Below are 22210 nucleotides of genomic sequence, written 5' to 3' on the forward strand. Positions count from 1 at the left end.
CTGCAAGTGCTGCTCTAATACTACTGGCATTCATAGGATGTGCTAGGAGACATCCAAGGTTTTCGGGGGAGAACTCAGAAGAGTGTGGCTACCTGCCAGACATGGCAACAATGACATTCAAGTGAGCAAGAAGCCAGTGAGGAGCACATTAGGAGAACAGAAAACTGAATGTAAGACTGAGAGTAAGAAGAGACAAAAATGGAATGAGCTAGGACTGATTACAGAGAGGACCTGAACGCTTGGGAGCGAGGGGAGAGGTTCATTTTGCATTGAGCTGGAGAGAACAGACAGTTGCCTTCAGGCAAGATCAAAGGAAATCGGGGCATGGAACAGGGTGGTCTAACAAAGAGAAAGGAAGAGGCAGGTTGGAAAGGGAATGAGAGATTAGGAAGGAAAAATGCTAAATATCAAAAAAGAGGGAAAAATAGTTGAAAAGCAAACAAAAAAGTATTAGGAGAAAAGGAAATAAGATACCAGAGAGCAAAAGACAAAGAATAATGACCAATAGTCCCCAACAATGGGTATCTACTGAATTAGGCAGAAAGTGTCATTCAGTCTGTTCTGGCAAAATAAGCAGCATTGTGCAGTCCTGCCTGATACCCATTATTGTACCAGTGACAGGACATGACAAGAGCTGCTTTGTCTGCCCTGCCTGGCGCTGCTCTGCTGGGGCAGAGCTGGCCTTTAAGGAATGACGTGTATGAGGTCACTGTTAGCAAATCTGCTTTTTATCCTTCTTGGTCACACTTTCATCAACAAGGCCTTATTTATACTGAGGTTTTTTCCTGAATCTATTTCACTATTCCTTAGCCCTGACAAGAATCATCAGTGGTAGCCCTGATGAAAGCACTACTGTAAATAGCCTTCTGGTATTTTTACCTCAGACTCTTCAACATCTGACGTGAAAAGAGTAACAAAACTGCTTCGGAGAAGTCTCCCATAATGCTCCTACCATTGCAGTTACCGATCGATAGAGTTAAGATTCTACTGTGAGGTTAATATCCCAAAGCATTCCTGTTCCCTCCACAACCTGGGGATTAAACCAGGCAGCTCTAAAATTAAAAACCTGAGAAGCGACGTGGGAAAAGAATCTCTCTGGTTTAATCTGTGATGTCAGCAAAAAGGTTTTTCTGTTTCTGTTATAATAACAAATTCTGTTAGAATAATTTAAAGAATTTTGTGCCAGTACTTGGTGCAAGTAAAACCCTTAGTCTGCAGCAAAGGTGAGGCCAGAAATTCTGGCTTTCTCTTAAAGAGAGACATGTTAAGAATTGGGAAGAGTGATAAAAAAGGATTCTCTCGGAATATTATCTGAAGTACTCCATGTTTCAGCTGGTTTACAAAGGAGAAGGGACTGGGGTTTAGGAAAAGAGATGAGTTCAATGGCTTTAAGTCCAGCACAGGCAGCTGAAATGCTGATCAGTCTCTGATTTTATTTATAAACATTTCTTTGCATCCCTGTGTGCTAGGGAAGGAGCGAGCTTCTTTATTGGCTCTTTCCTAGACAATCCTATAGGAGCTATGGGAGATGCAGTCTCCTTGTGCACCCATTTGCAACGAAGTATTTGTGTAGAGCGATGATTGCCTACAGTCTGTTACAGAAATATGACATGTACGTTAATAACAGTATGCAATCCAAAGAAGAAAAAAACCTTCAAAAGGTTCAGAGCTCAGAATAAGTGATTTCTACCTCTGTTTACTGGATAATATATTCTTCCTCTTACTGCTTCTTGGCATTAGTTCATGGCACTGGTAAAAAATGAGGCTTTAGATAGTTCAACTTTCTGCACCGGTGTAGCTGTACAGGGGCATTAAGTCATTTATGGCAGACAAAGACAGAATGTGTCTATAATGACATGTAAATTAATTTTAAAAAGGCAAAAAGAAAAAAAATCTGATTCTTTCCTAGGGAAGAAGTGTGCTAAATTGCATTACAATATATATGCATACGTATAGTCAGCATCTGGCACAAGGAGGCCAGGATTTTTAAAACTGCAGAGTGAGCCTTTTCAGGGTCCCTGCAGTCTGAATAGAAACCCACACATCCGTATTATTTGCATATGGCCCCATTATGCTTTGGAATTCACAGAAGTCTATTCCACACTGAGAAACAGATTTATTTTTTTTCTGATGGAAATTATTGTTCTTCAGAGTGGCTAGAAGTGACTAGGCACATACTGTACTAAGCTGTATTTCACTTTTTCTCTAGAATATTATACATATTTTTCCCTCTCTGTTCTTTTAACCCTACAGCTCACATCCTCTTTGTGATTTTAAAGGAATATGATCAGTTTGATAGTAATTTTTTGCTGTAAAGTGATCTATCTCCATAACAGGTAAAAAGCGTCTTGCTAACTGAGCTTTTTAGACTGGTTTTATAACAAGATTTTGAAGCCTTTTTCTCCTTTAGCCTTAATCTTCCAAAAACATTACACTTAAAAGCTCTATTTTTCCACAGAAATAAAAGGTAAATATTGATTCGTCTTTTTAAAATGCAATTATCTGCTCTACCACAAAAAAGCCTTGCAATATAGCTTTCATGATATGGTTCCTTAATATGGTTTCAGTTAGCAGCAGTAGAGAAAATTTAAATGAAGTATGTAAGGGAGTAAAATATTTTCATCTCAAAGATGAAACGAAAAGAGGAATCAATCTGACACTGAGATACAGGAAAGCTGGTCCTGATGACCACAGTTTGTCTGCAAGATGTATTTGAGCTCCACGTGAACAATACATGAGGTTGTTTGAAGGAAACTGAGAGTTATTAGGTTTAGAGAGGGAAGTCGAGACACTTCTCAAAAAAGAAAAGTGCATGAAGAATAGTTCCTCACACTTTTTAAAAATATGTATCAGCTAATGAAATATCAGAACTACAGCACTTGCATACATCAAACACTTGCATTCATTGAATCACTCCATGATTAGTCATACAGTACAGGTAGTACTATACGACATGATGCCACGGAGTGGAAAGCCTTTAGATCTCTGCAGTGATTCCCTGACAAAAGCCAAGTATTTCTTAAATTGTGTAGCTTCTAGGTTTCCAGGGATATCACACTCAAACACAAAGGAAATACTACTGGTTGGGTAAACCTGGCCGAAGAGAATTCCTAAAAATATGTAGATAGCACCATCTACTGACATCATGAGCGTTCGCAGGGGAATGTTTAAAAAAATCTGAAAACCTATGGCTTACAATTGTGCAGCAGTTTTCCCCTAACCAGCGCAGGATCAGTGCCTCTTTCTACTTATGGCTCTGTAGACTCAGAACAATGATGATCCTTGCCTCAAGAGTTCGTAGCTAAAAAATGAAACAATATAAAACTCGTTAGCCGAAAAGAAAAAATGAGGAAAAAAGAGAGGAAAAAAGAGACAAAAAATGAGCAGCTGAGTGAATCAGAGCGTGCCCTGGAGAAAAAGTAAGATGTTGTTGGGAAAGGGAATGATTTTTCAAGAAGTCATTTGAGACCTCCAAGACTTTCCTTTCTTCTGGCTTCAAACTCCTGCATTCTCCTCTGGGCCATCCATACAGCTGATCAGAGTCAATGCAACTCACTCACCCATCCAGTTTTCTCTTCCTTTATCCTGTGTAATTTTTCTGCTGGTGAGACAGGTTGACTGGAGTCGGGGCCCGCTGAAGACCTGAGCTGGTGTAAAGTAGACAGCCAGGTGGGTGGAGAAGGAGGGGAGGAATGTGATGGTACCAAAGGGCTGTCAGATTGCCTCAGCTACAACGCGTAATTTCATTCTTGCTGGGTTATATTTAGTTCATTGACCTGGTTTATTATTGTGATGTAGACATAGAGGAGAGTGTGCAAACAGCCAAGATGGAAATTCCTTAGGTGGGGTGAGCTCAGCTGTCAAAGGAAACTGAATGTGATCCCGCAGCCCCAGAGCAGGCTTATTAAACTGAGTCTTGACAGAAGAGCGCTGAGAAGAAGTAGTGCTCTTCTCCTGCCTGCTAGCTAGGACATCCCCAAGGCATGTAGGATCTGTCTCTCAGCTGCTGAAGCAGAAACAGCGTCCAGCAAGCATTGCTCTGCCAGCGGGGAGGAGCATGGGGACAAAAGTAGGGCAAGACATGGAGCTGGGATAAGTTTATCAGGGTGGGATGAAAGACTAGTATCATGGATAGTACTGCTGCTGAGCAGTTTTGGTATCATTTGGTACAGAGCACCCTTAGAGCCACAGTACTGCTGTTGTTTTGGAATATGCCCCTCATGAGCTGTCCCCTGGAAGAGGGAATTGTCTCTGTTACTTGTGAAGCCTTTTCTTAACTCTTTGACTTGGGGTCTTTGGTCCTACAAAAATGTATTAACAATAAATAATAAACATTAAAAGAAAAGCTCATTCTGTCACCGATTTTCACTTTTCCAGAAAAACAGATGTTTGCTAGGTGGAGTGTTAGTATGATACTGAGCCCAGACTATGCACAGAACAGGATGCCAACACATGCAAGTGAACCCCCAGAAATCAGTTTCCTGTGTGACTTTGTCTTTACCCCTTCAGCATGACAAGGTCGGTGTTTAAATAGAGGTCACATACTCTTTCTCAGTATCTTATAAAATATTTTTACTTCTCTTGACCCGAGTAGTAAGTCAGTACTCTGGATGATGTTGCACGTATCTGTATCAAGACAGAAAGACTGCGTGCATGCAAATTGTTTAAAGAACAGCTTTTTTAATTGTTGACAAAATACATATTCAAAGGCCTCTTCCCGCAGCTGTGCTAAGAACAATTTCCAAGAGACAATTTCCGTTTCTGAATTCCAAAGCACGCTTCTAAGCAGTACAGAGCTCAGAAAGCTTTCTCTTCACTCATCTTGAGGCTGCACGAGTAGCATTTCTCAAGGTGTAGTTTCCCGATCGGCTTAGTCCCGTGATGATGATGCTACTGTGGCAAGCGGTGGTCCTGCCCCACTTGTGTTTGTGTAACTATGAGCTGGGCTGGATTATGGAGCCGACTCAGGCGGAAACTAACCATGTGTTGCAGGGTTAATTTGCAGCTGGATCGATGCCCTCATCGGCCTGACTGTACGCCCCTGGGAGCGCGAACGTCCGCGCCTGCCACCATCTCTCAGCAACGGCACACACTTAGATGGGAGTATGCTCATCACGAAACCCCACCCTGAGGCTGTTTCTTGGCGGTTCTAGCTCTGATTCACAGAAAAATGCAGTCTCAGGCACGGTCTCCCTACCCTCCATGCTTGCATTCGGTTTAGTCTGCGGATGCTGATGTTTTCCGCTGTCATTAGACAAAGGGGCATTTAACGGCGCCATTTCTTGGTCTGAATGAAAGGCAGTCATCAATCTTAGTCACCTAACTGCCCATAAATCACAGGCATAATATAAATCACTTAGTTTCTTCAAAGGCGTATTATAAATCACTTAATTTCTAGCACTGTGTAACTGCACAGTCTGTTTCGCACACACGCTTGTAGAAGCGCTGTGGTGCAGGGCTGGTGCTGCACAGCCCATCTCTCACAGAAATGACGGAACGAAGAGCAGGACAGCATGAAAGCGACCGGTTACGAGGAGAGGTCAGGGATGCAGCGGAGCTCTGCCTCTGCTGCGCACATTTTCAGGGGTTCTGCACGCTTGCTCTCGGCGTGCCAAGCACCCCAGTTTCACACGCATGAACAAAGCCACTCTCGCTTCTGCAAACCGCGCACGGGAAACATCCACCACCGAGGGGTGGGCGCATGCCAACACCCGGGTCCCGCCGCCCGCCAGACCCGCCAGCGAGCCCTGGGAGCGCTGCTCCCCCCGCCCCCCGGGAGCGAAGGGGAAAACCGAGGGGCTGCGAGACACGCGGCCGCACGCTCCCCGTCCTCTCCCCCCGCCGCGAAAAGCCCCATCCCGCAGCCACGGCGAGGTCCCGCCGCCGAGCCTCAACGGCCGCCGAGCGCGCGCTGGCGGCGGAGGGGCGGGGGGGGTTGGCCGCGCGCCGCCCGCGCCCGCCGCTCCCTCGCGAGAGGTGCAGCCCGCCGCCGCCGCCGCCCCCGCCGCCGCCGCCCCGGGCGCCCCGCCCCGCCCCGGCCCGCCCCCGCGCGCCGCAGCCCCGCCTCGCCGCTGGGCTCCGGGCGGGCTGGCGAGGGGAGGGCCGGCGGGCGCGGAGCGCTGCGAGCAGCCATGATGGTGGGTCTCGGGGCGGCCGCGGTGCCGGGGCGGGGCGGGCGTGTGCGGCCGGGTCGCTAACCTGTGCGCTTTGTCTCCCCCCCGCCCCCCCGCCGCCGGCCGTGCCCCTCCGCGTCCCCCCGGCCCGCTCCGCCTCCTCCTCTTCGTCCCCAGCAGGAAGGCTCGGACGACGGCCCAGATTTCCTCTCGGAGGAGGACCGAGGTGTAAGTGCCGCGGGGAGGCGTTAGGGACCCCGGCGCCGGGGGGTGGGTGAGGGAGGGCGGGGTGGGCCCGCTCCCCCGGGGGGCCCTCCGGCTGCTGCCTCCCGGGGCCCTCCGGCTGCTGCCTGGCCCCCGCTCGCTGCCTGGGTAGCCGGAGGGACGGGGGGTGCTGGGGGGCGGCAGGCGGCTCGGGTCCGGGGCGCGCGTCTGCCGGGATCTGCTGCTGGTGTGGCAATAGCAGAGCCTCCCGCTGAAATTGGTGTCTATGCGCCTGTGTTTTGCCTTGAATTTCTCATTGTTCTCTCCCCCAAGTTTTGGAAGGCAGTTCTTTCATGCTTTTCTCGGAAGAGCTTGAGAGGGGGTTGTGTGTGTTGCGAGAGATTCACGTTCTCTCCGTGTCCTTCCCTGCGCTGCTCCTGCCCCCCGGCCCTGCAGACACCCGGACGGTGCTGTGGTCCTGACCAGGCTGACCAGCCGTCCAGGTTCCATCTTCAGTCGTGAGCCAGGGCCTAGGTGGAATACTCCTGCCTCTCTTCTCTCTTTAGGCCCCAGGGGTTCTCCCATAGATAACAATGGGACGTTTCCACTGCAGGCGCGCACTGCATAATAAACTCTTTATTGAAAAGAAGTTCTGTTGTTGGGGACAGGACAGGATGCCGTGATTACGTTTCTTGCTGAGAAAACCTTTTTCTCTGCCGCGCTGTTTCTGCCTTCATTTCTCTTCTAACTGCCGCATCCATCTTTCTTTAACTTGCCTGCCTCACTTAAGCAACAAAGCAGATAATCTAGTATAACTTATTCAGACTGATTACCCCCATTGGTTAGTATCTTGAGAAAGACTGACTCTGAGCAAGATAGGAGAGCAGCTTCTGGGTTGCTTAGGGTGCCTTGGCTATTGCTGGTTGTTGAAGTGGCTACATCCAGTATGTTACCAAAAATACGAAATCTGAAAAACACTGTGTTGGTATACCTTTTTATCATGCATGCCATACTCTAGTGTCAAATATAATGTTAAGTACTAAGCGATTTTGGACTGTATGCATCTGGTAGGAATTCAGTGCGTTTTATGTTCCAATTTATCACCAGAAATTAAAAAACAAATCCTAATATTGTATTAGGCCGATTCTGGCCACTGTAGAGCAAAGCCTTTAATTATACAGCTACTCTAGTAAGAATACTGGATGAAAAAGAGAGAAGGTGGAAGTTGTTGTCCTTTGAGTGTCTTCAGAAGAAGGACTGAAGAACTTGTTAATTATGGAGTTGTATTTTACATAGGTTGTCTCTGGTATTTAGGAACAGACATTGAAGTGCACAGTTAAGTTGTCTTTGTCTGAAGGTGCAGATCTGATCCTGTGTGAAACTTTTTTGTTTGGTTATTAGTTTTCCCTCTAAGGCTACAGGTAGTCAGAGTTCACAAGGTAATTTGAAAGCCTTAAGAAATCTCTTAGCAGGCTTGTTTTGCTGTTGGGCAGCTTACATCATCTCAGTTGGCCAAGTGCAGTCCTTCTTTTTTTTTTTTTTTTTTTTTTTTTTTTCCCCTCCTCCCCCGTCTTCATCCAGCACTGAGGAATTAAAACAGAACAGTGCCCATCTCCTTTCCCTAATTTTTTTTGGTTTCTTATTTTCCATCACTGTGGGTTTTTATTTTTTTCACTGTTGTGTGAACCCTTGGGGTTAAAACACAGGTTGTTTTCTGCATGATTTTGATTGTGATACTGAAAATCTAATCAAAACCAATACTGGAAGTCTGTTCATGAATGGATTTTCTCTGCTTTAATCTTCAAAACAATAACTTTTTTTCTTAATAGCAGTCGTAAAAATAAACAGCTTTTCATAAAATGTTTCCCTGGTTCCAATTTGTTGCCTTCCTCTGGTGATTAAAAAATGAGTAGGTCAAGCCTTTATTTGAAAGCACGGATGCAACTTCTGGTCAGAGTAATTGAGCTTTTAGTTTTGAAAATCAGTACTCTTTCCTCTCTAGAATTCAGATCCTGCTATGACAACTGTACTTTTAACTCTTTGGAATCATGTTGGTCAGCTACAGTTGTGTTAAGTTCAACGTGGAGGTGATGGGATGAAAAGAGGGCTGGAAATTATGCGTATGACATATAAAACAGTAATTTTTCAAACAATTGTGTTATACCATATGGAGCTTTTTCCGGAAAATTGTAAAACAGAGCACTGAGAATCATCTATGAGGAAGTAGCAGTGGGTGGTCTGTAGAAGGAACTTATTATAAATGGTCTGCATAAAATGAACTTGCGGGAATTGCTTTTCTAAATCTCACTTAGGAAGATACTATTGAGTTCGCTTGGAGTAACTCAGTTCCTGTTGGGTTTTTTTGTGGTCTCTCTAACATAAACAATACATGCTTTGGAAGGTGGTATAGTATTGCTCTGCTAGTACTGTCTTCTGTATTTTATATCTATACAAACTTTAGCCGACTTGGCTAATGCTCTTGTCTACTCGTTTAGGGGAAATGAGCCATCCCGTAGAACGCGTCTGCTAGAAACTTAATGCTGTGATGACACTTTGTAATCTTTTGTTGTAAAAGTATTGTTTGTTTCCCTTGCTCTGTGTATTTATCTACCTGTAAAGAACGCGCTGAAGAAAAGGCCCTTTTTCTCTAACGTTTTTGAAAGAGCTTAGACTATAGAAGTTACTGTTGTTAAAGGATGACAATACCTAGGAATGTAAGGTTTGGTTGTTTCCCTTGTCTCTACCAGCTTCCTGCCATTATCATTTGAAGTCTAATTGATCCTTGAGCAAGAGCTTGGGTGCAGTCCTCTCCTTGCATTGTGTTCTCTTTTAGTACTGTAACATCACTTAGCCCTGGTTTTCGCTTCTGGTATTAGGTAGACCCATTGAATAAAACAGAGACTTTCTTGGTGTAGTGTAGGAAACGGTGAAGCAGATAAATTAAGTTAGCTTTTGTTTTGCAAGTTGTTCAGCATGGGTCTAGAGCATGTATCTAAGCATAAAATTATTGTGCTATGTTGTATGTATTAGGTCGGGGGGAGAGGGGGCAAGATACAAAGGGTCTGTATCCCATCTCAATTTTTTTACCAGAATTTAAGGTACTTACCTTTCAGTTTTCATCCAACTCAGGTTTTGTAGCATTTTATTTTTTCATTTTCTATTATTCCTTTCATGACTAGAAAACCATCCGTTGGTGGTGGTTTTCTTTTGGAAGTAGTGATGAAGAGATTGCTTAAGTTTGTTGTGTGATGATGTTGTTTGTGAATTTAATTCCCAGTAATGCAATGTGAACCATTGTGTCACATGAATACATTTAAAGTCCTTCAACTTTCTGATTGTCTTTGACACCTTTCATAAATGCTTCATTACCATTGCAGATGAAAATGTTCCCTGTTGGCAGTCAGGCTGCACAGCATAATTTAACATATGATTAAACTCTTCAGAACTGTTACAAACTTAACTCAGTATAAATCAAACAAATAGTCCTTTATAGTTGTATGTCATGAGTAAAGTTGTCATGTTTAGGTACTTCTTAATTTTCTCAGCACAGATAAGCATTTTGTTTCTAAAGTTGTGAATAGTGCATATGGCCAGGGTGTGCTGCACTAGAGACTGCATACACACTAGTGACAAACTTGAACAGCTGTTATACTGAATCTTAGAATTTTGTATTGTACCACTCCTTAAAAAAAGGAGGAAAAAAAGCATTTTAGTAGAAATTTTTGTGACCTGTGAAAGACTACAAAAATACCATTTGGGTAATCCAGATTATTTGCTGAGATTACTCTGTTTGTTGATGTATTCTGGGGGGCCGGAGAAAAAGAAACAGTACCCCAGACTGTAACCACTAAAAACTTTTTTACAAGATAAAAAATGTAGTGTCATGACATAAGGCAGACATTGGTATGTCAGATTATATTTTTCTTTCCTAAATTAGATGTTAAGCACATTGGAAACTCAGTAGGAGCTAGGAGATTCTGCCTCTGTGAAGTAATCTGCAATGGATCGTTGCATGATAATATGCCTTTGTATGAGGAAGTGACCCCCTAAACCTTGGGAAAACAAAACAAAAAGTAATGCCTGAATCACAGGGGTGAATATGTTACTGTGCGGTGGTTTCAATGATTTCCAACTTTGCTGCAAGGAAAAGCTGTTACTATTTGTGTAATAGCTATTGAAGTGTTGTATTTTGCTAGCCTAGCAGAATACGCTGGGCTGTATGATTTTGGTTTACTTTAACACACTAATTCTAAGATATATTAGTCTGGTTGCTGCTACATAAGCAGCAGAGTTGTCTGTGCATTGAGGTTAACAAGAAAACTAGAGTGGGAGCTGACCATTACGATTTAAGATAAAGATTAAGATAACTGGTAGAAAACAAGATGCGGCAGTTGATGCTTCTCTCCTAGTGCTCTTCCAGTGCCTTGCAGCATTACCTTCAAAATCTGCTCATGAGTAACCTTTGTACTGTGTGTTGCTGATACTTAAAGCATTTTTGTACTTCAGTACAGACTTCAGAATGCAGTCCTGAAAAAATTTGCAGGAAAAAGTCTATATCTTTGTATGGCAAGGCATTTTTATACTGTAGAATGTGATATTTCTAGAAAAAAAAGCAGCATCGAAGAAAACACAGTGTCTCAGTAAAAAGTAAGCCTCATGAACATGACGTTGAAATATTTTTTTGACAATGTGATTGGAGAAGATTTCGGAGTTAGTCTTAGTACTTGTAAAAGTCTTGGCAATGTCTGTTGATCATGATGATTAAATTGTTTTGGGACAAATTGCTCTAGAACAAGGGTGCAAGGGTGAGGGGACTCGAATTTCCAGTTGGGGTCTAGATGAGGTTATAGATGCACCAAGTACTGTTGAAGCCTTTGGTCTAGTTACTGCCAAGCATTGCAGTGCTCAGCTAATATTCCAATTTTTCTGTATTTGATCATTGTCTCATTTTCTTTTCGATGTGACTTTGGAATTATTTTGTGAGACAGTTCAGGTTTCATGTCTTGTGGAAAAAAATATGCATATTCCTTCCATTTTCGTCATTCTCATGCTGATTTTGAAGAGATTGAAATCTTGGGGTTGGTTTTTTTTATTTTTTTTTTTTTTTTTTTAAAGAAAAAGACTTCCAAGGAGACTTAGCTCTGTGAAGTTCAGGATATTATTTTTTTAAGCTTTTTCAGTATATCATGGGAAATCTTAAACAAAAGAATAAGGTAAGACAATGTGAGTAAACCAGGTCTTCAATAGCTCTTGCTTCTTTGAAACCTAGGACCACTTTTCTCCTTAAAAGTACCTTTCAAACTGTTAGTAGTTTTATAATTACCCTTACAAGTACATTTACTTACAGCAAGTTGTCGATTTGGGGGAGTGGGGGGAATGAAGAGAAAAACCTACTGAACTTGCTGCTGTCTGTAAATTTACTTTGTCTTGACCATCTCAATCACTAGCAAGTTAACAATACACAGAAATGACAATAGTGCACTAGCAAGGAGTACAGTAAAAGAAATTATTTGTTTGGTCATGTGTGCCATAAGGAGTGCTACTGGCATTTCTTTTTCCGCTGGAAATACTCTTTTAATGTTGTTTTTTTTGTAATCTATCTTCAGTCTTTTACGGATGTTCAGCATTGCAGGATCAGGGTTCTTCTCAAGGGAAGAATAAGGGAAATATAATTAACTTTTTTTTTTTAATTTAAGCTAAATAGATTTTTCTCTGTTTAGCTTAGAGCAATAAATGTAGATCTCCAGACTGATGCTGCTCTGCAAGTGGATATCTCAGATGCACTCAGTGAGAGGGACAAAGTGAAATTCACTGTCCATACAAAGGTAAAAGCCTGGGTTTGTACACTGAACATTTTCTTAACTATATAGAAAAGAAAGTTTGCTTAAACTGTTTATTGAAAGAAGCGTAACACAATCCAAATGAAATGTTAAATCTCATGTTTAAGAGACTGTGTAGCTGCAGTGCTTAAGAAAAAGATGGCTAAAAAGTTAAGAAGTTAAAAAAATGTTCAGAAAAAAGTGACATTCGGGTTTTTTGTACTGATGTGTTGTCATGCCATTCCCATGCTTATTAATTGGCCTATTTGCCTATTCTTTAATATACCTCAATGTTCTTCAGTATAGTTTTTTATTAGATTAGCCATGGCTTCAGAGTCTAAAAATATATTCCATAATGAAATTACATTCAAGAATAATTTTTGGTTACTGCTTGTTTATGGCTTCTTTTTTAGATTTGAATATTTATTGATTGCAGAATCACAGAATAGTTGAGGTTGAATAAAATTTCTGGAGGTTGTTTAGTCCCATCTCCTCCCTCACTCCACCATTAAATCAGGGTGAACCAGAGCACATTGCTCAGGACTTGTCTGTTTGGGTTTTGAGTACTCCAAGGGTGGGGACTCCACAACCTGTTTAGGCAACCCATTCCAATTGACTGCTGCGCTAATTTAGATGGGGATAATTATTGCTGTATGAACCTTTTTTTGGTCAAATCCTTACTTGGATGATTGGATTATTTTTACAGGGATATTTTTGTTGTTCCTTCAAGGTGTTTTTCATATAGTAATGAAAAACATTTTGGTTTTTTGTTTGGTGGGGTTTTTTTTGGTGTGAGGGTTTTGTTTTGTTTTATTTTTTGGTTTTGTTTTGTTTTTTTTTCCCCCCATAAATCTTCCTCCTTTTCCCCTTCTAGAGTTCCTTACCAAATTTCAAACAAAATGAATTTTCTGTTGTCCGGCAACATGAAGAGTTTATTTGGCTTCATGATTCTTTTGTTGAGAATGAGGACTATGCTGGCTATATCGTAAGTATTACAGTTCTTCTGGTTTATGTGCACTGTTTTCCGTGGACTGTATCAAAAGCACTTGTGACTGCTTTTAAATGCAAAGGAAACGGCAGATGTTCATTCCTTCTAAAATCAGATCAGATGCTCTAATACTCCATTTTATGCAATTACACGCAATTAATGGTTGAAGCAAGCTTGGAGGAAAGTTGCTGTAGTTGTCATACTTTCTTGCCTTTTGCTCCTGAGGACTGAGTAGTTTAATCTGTATCCAAGTGTATTTTTAGTCCACCATGTTAAAAGTGTGGGAGATAGGTGAACTGTATAACTTGGTGGTATTGTTTTTGCAAGCTAATGTTTAACTTAGTTACAAATTTCATGTTGCCTTTGTTTTAGCTGGAATGGCAGAGTGCAGTAACTGAGCTCTAGTAATTAGACTTTTCCAGTTTTCATTACGAAGATCAGAACCATTTTACCATAAATCAGTTGGAAGGGAAAAAAAACAATGGAAATAAACGTCTAGAACTACAGAGAACCTTAATACACAACTTACAAACTTCAAACCATAAGTTGTTTTCAGGCCTCCAGGGAACAGAGGTCCCAAAATAGTCACCTTACGATCCTGCCTATTAAAAATGGGTGCTGCTGTTCAGACTTTAATGACAAATAGGAATATTTGTCATCTTGGTGTGAAAGTTAGGTATTAATTTTGTGTTTGGGGGGGTGTCTGCTGATTCAGAAGGTAAACATACATTTCTAATCGATGAACGGGTACATTATGATTAATATATCTGATGTGATATACCATTCTTGAACTAGTCTTTTTTTAGTCAGAAAAGCTATTTGAAGTGACTAGACCTTCAGTGTGGTAGTAACTAGTTTCAGACAGTTGACTGCGTAGATGCTGGATTTTTCTTTTTTGTAATGCATCAAGGTAATGGTCAAATATCAATGAACTAAAATTTAAGCATAGTTTAGCTTTGTTCTGTGTCCCTTTACTGACAGCAATTCAGGATTAGTTTGACTGCAGTGTTTTCTCTTTCAATGTTAATACACTATGTTACAAGATTAACCTAGAGACTTGTTAACTGTGTGCTTTGTTATTTCAACAGATGTATCTGTAATGTCAACAGTACTGCAAGAAAGAACTAGTGCCTGCAAACAATATGGAAATTTTTTTTGGTTTAAAGTTTTGGGGAGTTATAAAAGGATGGTGTGAAAACAATTGTGGAATTCTATTTTTTTCTTTAAACAAGAAACAATCCTTACCAAATAAGCGAAAACAAAACAAATTTTAAAATAATGATTTCAAGTTTTAATTCATTGTATTTGGGAAAGCTAGGTATTATTTGGTTTCTGTTGTAATTAAACTACTGAAGCCATTAGTTAATTCTTTAGTAATCTTTAAGGACACTTGGCCAAAATTGGTATAGTAATGCAGCATGTCTAACTCATGAACGGGAGAATCTATCCATAAATGCTGTAATGAATGATGAAAGAGAGCCATATATTAAAAAAGCTGCAGGCAATTTACAGTTCCTGTACTGAATGGATGTTGTTTGACTGAGAAGATGAGCAATTTAAAAAAGTTTGATTAAATTCCAGATTCCACCAGCACCACCCAGGCCTGACTTTGATGCCTCAAGGGAGAAATTGCAGAAGCTTGGAGAAGGGGAAGGATCAATGACTAAAGAAGAATTCACCAAGATGAAACAAGAACTGGAGGCGTATGTAGACTTGATTACTACATTATTTTTTTTAAATTTTTTTTATCCCTCAACTTTTAATGCTGTTTGCTGTCCCATGTTTCTGATTTCACTGTAATGGTTCTCTGTGAGATATAGGCTTAGGAATCCAGTTGCTACCTAACCAGGGTTATCTTAGTGATCATGATCAGAGCCATTAGGAAAATTGTAGAAATAATTTCATGGAAGATCTTCTGAAACAAAAAAAAAATCAGCTTGTTCTTGAGCATTCTTTTATAAGGACAAAACTAGATAGATCCTTTTCTTCACAGAACACCTGCAACGGGAGAAGGTAACCTCTATCTTCTTTTGTTCTGGTGTTCAACATTTTATAAGCATAACGAAACTTTAAGATTTATACATGTAGTGTTTGAACTAGGGATTTTTGCATGTGGTTGGTACTGTAAACATAGATGACAACACCAACCTTCTGTTCCCCCAAAAGCATGGAGATTACTAGAAAATACTTTTTTTTGACACTCCCTTTTTCTTTTTGCACAAGGAGAATATACTTCCTGAAAATAGTATTTTCCCTTACTGTGAATTTAATGTGTATTGAAATATCTGCTCTAAGGCTTTTTGTTCCATATTGAGTTACACAGTGAAGTTTCTCCTTGCTTCATCCACTTTCCTTATCATGCATTCACTTCTTTGATCTTTTTCCTGTCATTGGTTTCAGTTTTCAAGTGTATATTTACGCTGCTTCTAGACTGCTTCTATCAAGAGCTCTGAATTGGCAAGAAAAGTACATAGAACTCTTAGAACTGCTGCTTTCCCTCCGAACTCCAGCTGCTGTGAGCAAATATCTTAAAAAGCTCTGTATTAGTGTTACATACAACATAATTTATAACAGAGTAGATATACACTTCATATGCAGAAAACTGGAAATTAGCAATACACTATAGATTTTAAAGAATCTGTGGTTTTCCAGCGGCCCTGATCATGATTCTCTTGTGGTCTGGTTAGGGGTTGGATAACACAGAAAACTTTGGGTTTCTTCTACTGCCACCTCCATCCTCTGCATCCTCCTTTTTTGTCTTCACTGAATGACTACTACTCTCACTGAGATCAAACATCTCCCAACACTGGCCCTGCTGGTTTGCTGGTATGTAAATCTTAACGTCCTTGCACATAGTGGAAGCAAAAGTGTTATCATTTCGCTGTTTGACCTCAGAATGGGGGAAAGAGCCCCTTCCTCATTTCTAGACAAGTTACATCTTATTCATTGAATTTGCAAAGCAAAATGGATTCTAACAGACTTGTATTGGTAAGAATGTCTTCTTCTTAATTAAGTCACAAATGAGTAATTGCTTTAAAGTTGAGTTGGCTGAACTGGGCAACTATGCGATTGTCATGTTTAAATGTGATTTTTTTGGTTGTGCCTACCAAATGCAGCACTTAATTTCACTTTTATAACCACTATGAAGCAAGACGTCAACATAAGCTTCAGCCCAAAAAGGCTAGGTACTTTAACACGGAATAAAAGACTGCTGTCTAAAGAGCTAACAAAACTACCTGAACATTTAAATAAGTAAGGAGGGTGCAAATAGGCAAGGGGATGGAGATGGGGAGGAAGGAATTTGCACATCAGCTACATAGTGCCTAGTGACTGTAGTCTGTATCACAGTTTCTTGATTTTTGAGGAGTTGGGGAAAGGACAATTAAATGAGGTTACACTTTCAGCAAACCAGTCTGTGTTAGCTAGCCTTAAAAATTAGAATGTATTTGTTGAGTCTTTGTTAAAAGTCTCTCTGTAATATGTTAGGGCTTCAAATTTTCCTGTAGTATTAACATTGTGCTATTTATTTATATATATATCAAATATTGGATTGATAACCTCTACTATATCAGCTTATAATTTTGTATCCTTAATGAGGATCTCTTAAAGCTGCTCGCTAGGCTTATCTCAAACTTAATTGCTTCATGTGAAATTCTTATGTCTGTCTTGTTTCTTGTTTTCAGTGAATATTTGGCAATATTCAAGAAGACAGTTGCAATGCATGAAGTGTTTTTGTGTCGCGTGGCAGCACATCCTATTTTGAGAAAGGATTTAAATTTCCATGTATTCTTGGAATATAATCAGGATGTGAGTATTGAAAATTGAATTGCTGGCAAGAGAAATCAAGATGTACTTTTATGGTAGGATGGAAAATTGATTAAGAGGGCTTTACCTCCTGGAGCAAATTGCATCAATTCCTTCATACCAGATGTATTTGTATGGTAAAAGTTAGAAATTCATTTAGTCTGTAGGAGTTCATTTTGGTGCCATCTGGGGAACCAAATGCACGGTGGGCTCTAGCCTCAGCGTTGAAAATATTAATGGGAATCCAAAATGTTTTGGATTAAAAAGATTAGCTTTTGGTGGTGATTTCACATGATGTTATACTTGTCAACTCTTTGACTGAAATTTTTTCGTTTGCGGGGAAGGATGATGCAACAAAGACGGAACGCTTATTTTTAGGATTTGGTTTAAATTCTGTTGCTTGCAAAACTAGAGAGGATTTCTAATGAAATGTTCTGATAAGTAAAGCCTTTTTGTTAATGATGCGGTTGAAAATTTGGTTATTTTTTTTTTTTTCTACATATTGGAGTGGTGTGGGTATCTACACGTTACATACTGAGTTGCTATCTAATTTTGAGTTAGTGGAGAGGACTTTCTGGATTCATAATAATTCTTTGATGTTGGAGTTAGTGGCTGCTCATATTCTGCAAACAGTTTTTACTTGCTTTTTCAAATTGCAGAAATCGGCATTGAATGTTGAAGAAATTATTACAAAGATTGGCTGAACTGAGTACATGCTTAACTTCAGAATATGTTACAGAGGATCCTCTTGTTGCTTGATGTAGAAATGCTTACTGGTTCAGGAACTCATTTTACCTAAATTGGGCAAATTTAGATGGACCAGAAGAGTGTGAGGAGGCTGAAACCAACATTATCCTCAGTGCAGTGAGGGGTAAACGCTTCTGTAGTTTCTGAAAGTCAAAGATCTGCCATTCTACACTTAAAAGAGCAAAACTTGGTTATATTATGTTAACTCAACAGCTATACTGTATGTGATAAATACTGTATTATTGATAACTGAAATATACACCTTGTACATTTAGTATTATCTGTAGGTGCTAGAATGTTGCTGATTTCCCCCCCGCCCCGAATAGTATTTTAGGTGATAAAGCACAGTCTAGTAAATGAGGTAGTCTATCATTCTGGGTGCATGGTGCCCTATTCCCATTAATGTGGAGTATAAGACTGAGCAGAGAGCAGGAAAACTGGTTTAGGAGTAGCAAGTTGTGGTATGTAGTTCTGTTTGCTTGTTGCATTTTTTTTTTTTTAAAGCTTTTATTGCCACCAGAAAATGAACTAACTTAATAAATTAATTTGTTTTTCAGTTGAGTGTTCGTGGGAAAAATAAGAAAGAGAAACTCGAAGACTTCTTTAAAAACATGGTTAAATCAGCAGATGGTGTCATTGTTTCAGGAGTAAAGGTGATTACTGCTTAACATATCAAGATTTAAAATGTATTAACATTGTTGTCCTCTTTTTTCTAATGAAGCAGAATTCTACATAGCTACAAAAAAAAAGGATTTTTGTAGCAATGTCTAACTTAAGAATTAGAGGCAGAGTATGGGAAGGAGCCTGTGGCCCTGGATGCAAGATAATGAAAAGCTATCTGATGGCTTCTGTGAAAGAGGGCTTTCAATACTCTTTCCCCTGTTCTATGAAATTAAGTGGGTTTTTTTTTTAATTCATAGATAATCGATAGTCTGTTTTTAGTTCTGACCTGTCATTTTATATAGTGGGAAGGTGCACTAGCTTTGACAGCTGCTGCAGCTTAGAAGTTACTAACATGGTGTGAATTTTACCAGCCTTGTAACATCCTTCTACTGTTTCAAAGCTAAGAGCAGCAGTAGAGGTGATCCTACTCTTTCCAGTAGATGCAAGAATGTAACTGAGACAAAAAAAAAAAGAATTTTAATGAAAAGACAATTTCATTTCGACTTTTCCAAAAGTTGAAAGATTGGTTTTATAACAAGCATAAATTCTGAAGAAGATTATTTTTATTTCCTTTCTTTTTAGTGGTAATTTTCATTTGCAATCAAATTAGAGGAGCTAAAGTTTCTAGCTTTAAAACCTTGAGTTTCGAAACTGCTGGAAAGTGCATATAACCATGGATTCATAGAATGGTTTGGGTTGGAAAGGACCTTAAAGATCACCTAGTTCCAACCACCCCCCACCCCACCCCCACCCACCCCGCCATGCGCAGGGACACCTTCCCCTAGACCAGGTTGCTCAAAGCCCCGTCCAACCTGGCCTTGAACACTTCCAGGGTTGGGGCATCCACAGATTCTCCAGGCAACCTGTTCCAGTGCCTCACCACCCTCATGGTAAAGAATTTCTTCCTAATATCTAATCTAAATCTACCCTCTTGCAGCTTAAAGCCATTACCCCTTGTCCTATTACTACCTACCCTGGTAAAAAGTCCCTCTCCAGCTTTCTTGCAGGCCCCCTTCAGGTACTGGAAGGCTGCTATAAGGTGTCCCCGGAGCTTTCTCTTCTCCAGGCTGAATAAGCTCAACTCTCTCAGCCTGTCTTCATAGGAGAAGTGCTCCAGCCCTCTGATCATCTTCATGGCCCTCCTCTGGACTTGCTCCAACAAGTCCATGCCCTTCTTATATCGGGGGCCCCAGAGCTGAATGCAGTGCTCCACGTGGGGTCTCATGAGAGCGGAGTAGAGGGGGAGAATCACCTTCCTTGACCTGCTGGTCACGCTTCTTTGGATGGAGCCCAGGGTACGGTTGGCTTTCTGGGCTGCAAGTGTGCATTGCCGGCTCATGTTGAGCTTCTCATCAACCAACACCCCCAAGTCCTTCTCCTCAGGGCTGCTCTCAATCCATTCTCTGCCCAGCCTGTCTGTGCTGGTGATTGCCCCGACCCACATGCAGAACCTTGCACGTGGCCTTGTTGAACTTCATGAGGTTCACACGGGCCCACCTCTCGAGCCTGTCAAGGTCCCTCTGGATGGCATCCCTTCCCTCCAGCATGTCGACTCCACCACGCAGCTTGGTGTTGTTGGCAAACTTGCTGAGGGTGCACTCAATCCCACTGTCCATGTCACTGACAAAGATGTTAAACAGTGCCAGTCCCAATACCGATCCCTGAGGAACACTATTCATCACTGGTTGCCACTTGGACATTGAGCCGCTGACCACAACTTTTTGAGTGTGACCATCCAGCCAATTCCTTATCCACCAAGTGGTCCATCTGTCAAATCCATGTCTCTCCAATTTAGAGACGAGCATGTCGTGTGGGACAGTGTCAATTATGACTTGGAGAAAAATACAAAGTCCAAATAACAAGCAGTTTTCCTAAGCACATTGTTCAAAGTCCATGTTGTAGGCTAGTCCATGGTATTTTAGAGGGTTTTAAAAAATAAGTATAACCCAAATATCTCAAATTGTAATGCAGAAAATATTAAAATTTACCTATATTCACCAACCCCTTTTTCTAGGTAGATGTTGTTTTATTAAGTACTTGACATTTATTCTGTTTTTCTGTCACTAAAGTGGTAGTTATTAGTGAAATTATTTCCTTCACTTCAGGTTTAGTTACCTAGACCTTTAAGATGCTTTTTACAAATTCTTAACAAATTCTTAATAAAGCTTCAGATCATGATAAAATAAGTGAAGAAGAAATCGGTTTGCAAAACAGTGTTTTAGACAATAAAAATAGATTGCATTTCATGTCACAGCAACAGCAATCTATGCAAATTTACTCTGCAATTGCTCTGTACAGAGCAAGTGAAATCCTGTTTTTTAAATCGTTCTTGTTTTTTGTAGGATGTGGATGACTTCTTTGAACATGAAAGAACATTCCTTGTAGAATACCACAACCGAGTCAAAGATGCCTCTGCCAAATCTGATAAAATGACAAGATCACATAAAAGTGAGTTCTTTTTCCAGGGTGAAAATAGTACTAGTTAAAGTGTACAGAAGTGGTTTGTGAGGAGCAGTAATTTTTAGTTTTCTTTTTGCATGTGAGAAGTTAATTAATTTCTCCAAGTGTAGTCTTCAGATAGTCTAAAGAAGTTGAATCTGACTTTCAAAGTTTAGCTTTCGCTGTAATAGACTAGAACAGCCTGATGCGACGCTGAAGGTATTTTGATTCTTCATGCTGTCCCTTTGAAGAGAAACACGCTTTATGTAACAGTTTTTTTTTTAAGTCTGATTCTTAGTCTTTAACATGTAAAGGTGGGTAATATAGTAGTATATGTGATTTTACTCCTAATGAAGTTGCTCTTGATTGGATGCTTGCATTCATCAGAGTGCAATTTCTTGGCACACTAGGCATTACATTACTTTGCTGAGCAGTAAACTCCTATTTGGGCCATTAGTTCTAGACTGGGAAGTCAGGTTTCCATTTTTCAGCCTTTTAGAATGGAGACTGGAATGTGTATGTTCAGTAGCTTGGTTTGCTGGACCCCTTTTCTTACTGAGGTGAGATTTTCCACTTAGCTATTGATTTCCTCTTCCTGAGCTGAGTGCTAGCTAATGTGATTTCTGGAAGCTCTGGAGAGTTGTCTCAAGTGCAGTGCATTTTTTTTTTTTTTTTTTGAGAAAATGGAAAATCTGTTTTACAACTACTGTGTTTGGTTTAGGATTACTGTGTTTTGAGAAGCTCAGAAAACTGTTGACTTTTATTGCCCTTGATTTTAAGTTTTTGTGTCTAGGTAAATCAAAATCGAACTACTAGATTCTGTCTGCTTTCTTGAAGTTTGTGTCTGATTCACAGATTCTGTCTTTGCTGTCTGCAGTAATATGGTTCACACAAAAGCAGGCCGCAAACCTTTTATGAATCTGCATTGGTAAGGACTCTAAAGTGGATATTGAATGAGACATTAAACCAAGAATTTACCGAGCTCTTCAGATGCTTCTCTTGCCGACTTTTGTTGACTGAGTCTTTTGTAGCTTTAGTATCTATGCTAGGAGATGGGGAGAGTCAGTTATGGCTTAATGAAGTACTAAGGGACTCTGTGTCTTCATTCATTTCCCACCTGAAGTGGTTTCTGGTGTTTTGTTTGCTTTTTTAAAATGAAAACTGAACTTCATTCATGGTAGTTAGGTGCTAAACTTTAGGTAGTGAGAGAGCCTTTCACGTTGGTTGTAGAACCAGAAAAACTGTTAGAAATGAGGTTGTAGAGGATCTGATGGGAAAGGATTGATCAAAGTTGTGACAAAGCTTCACTGGTTTTCAGACTCAAATCACCTGGGATGTTTATTGAACAACTGTTATGAAACTGTGAATTTGGACAAAAGGCACCTTTTGAAATTCTCTCTAGAGGATTAGAGCAGCGACCTGGGAAGCCTGTT

At 40.6% G+C, this 22210-nt stretch overlaps 1 protein-coding gene across 1 annotated transcript in view; it reads left to right on the forward strand.

Annotated features, from left to right (window-relative positions):
* The first annotated feature begins 6118 nt into the window (after positions 1–6118).
* Positions 6119–22210, forward strand: part of SNX6 (sorting nexin 6) — a 30845-nt gene continuing 14753 nt past the window's right edge. The window contains exons 1-8 of the mRNA XM_059819270.1: positions 6119–6137; positions 6294–6341; positions 12038–12142; positions 13011–13121; positions 14706–14827; positions 16808–16931; positions 18233–18328; positions 20681–20786. Coding sequence (XP_059675253.1) covers positions 6132–6137; positions 6294–6341; positions 12038–12142; positions 13011–13121; positions 14706–14827; positions 16808–16931; positions 18233–18328; positions 20681–20786 — 718 coding nt within the window. The 5' untranslated portion in view covers positions 6119–6131. The remainder of the gene's footprint in view (positions 6138–6293; positions 6342–12037; positions 12143–13010; positions 13122–14705; positions 14828–16807; positions 16932–18232; positions 18329–20680; positions 20787–22210) is intronic.

The sequence above is a fragment of the Gavia stellata genome, chromosome 7 (assembly GCF_030936135.1).
Source record: "Gavia stellata isolate bGavSte3 chromosome 7, bGavSte3.hap2, whole genome shotgun sequence".
NCBI classification, from domain to species: Eukaryota; Metazoa; Chordata; class Aves; order Gaviiformes; family Gaviidae; genus Gavia; species Gavia stellata.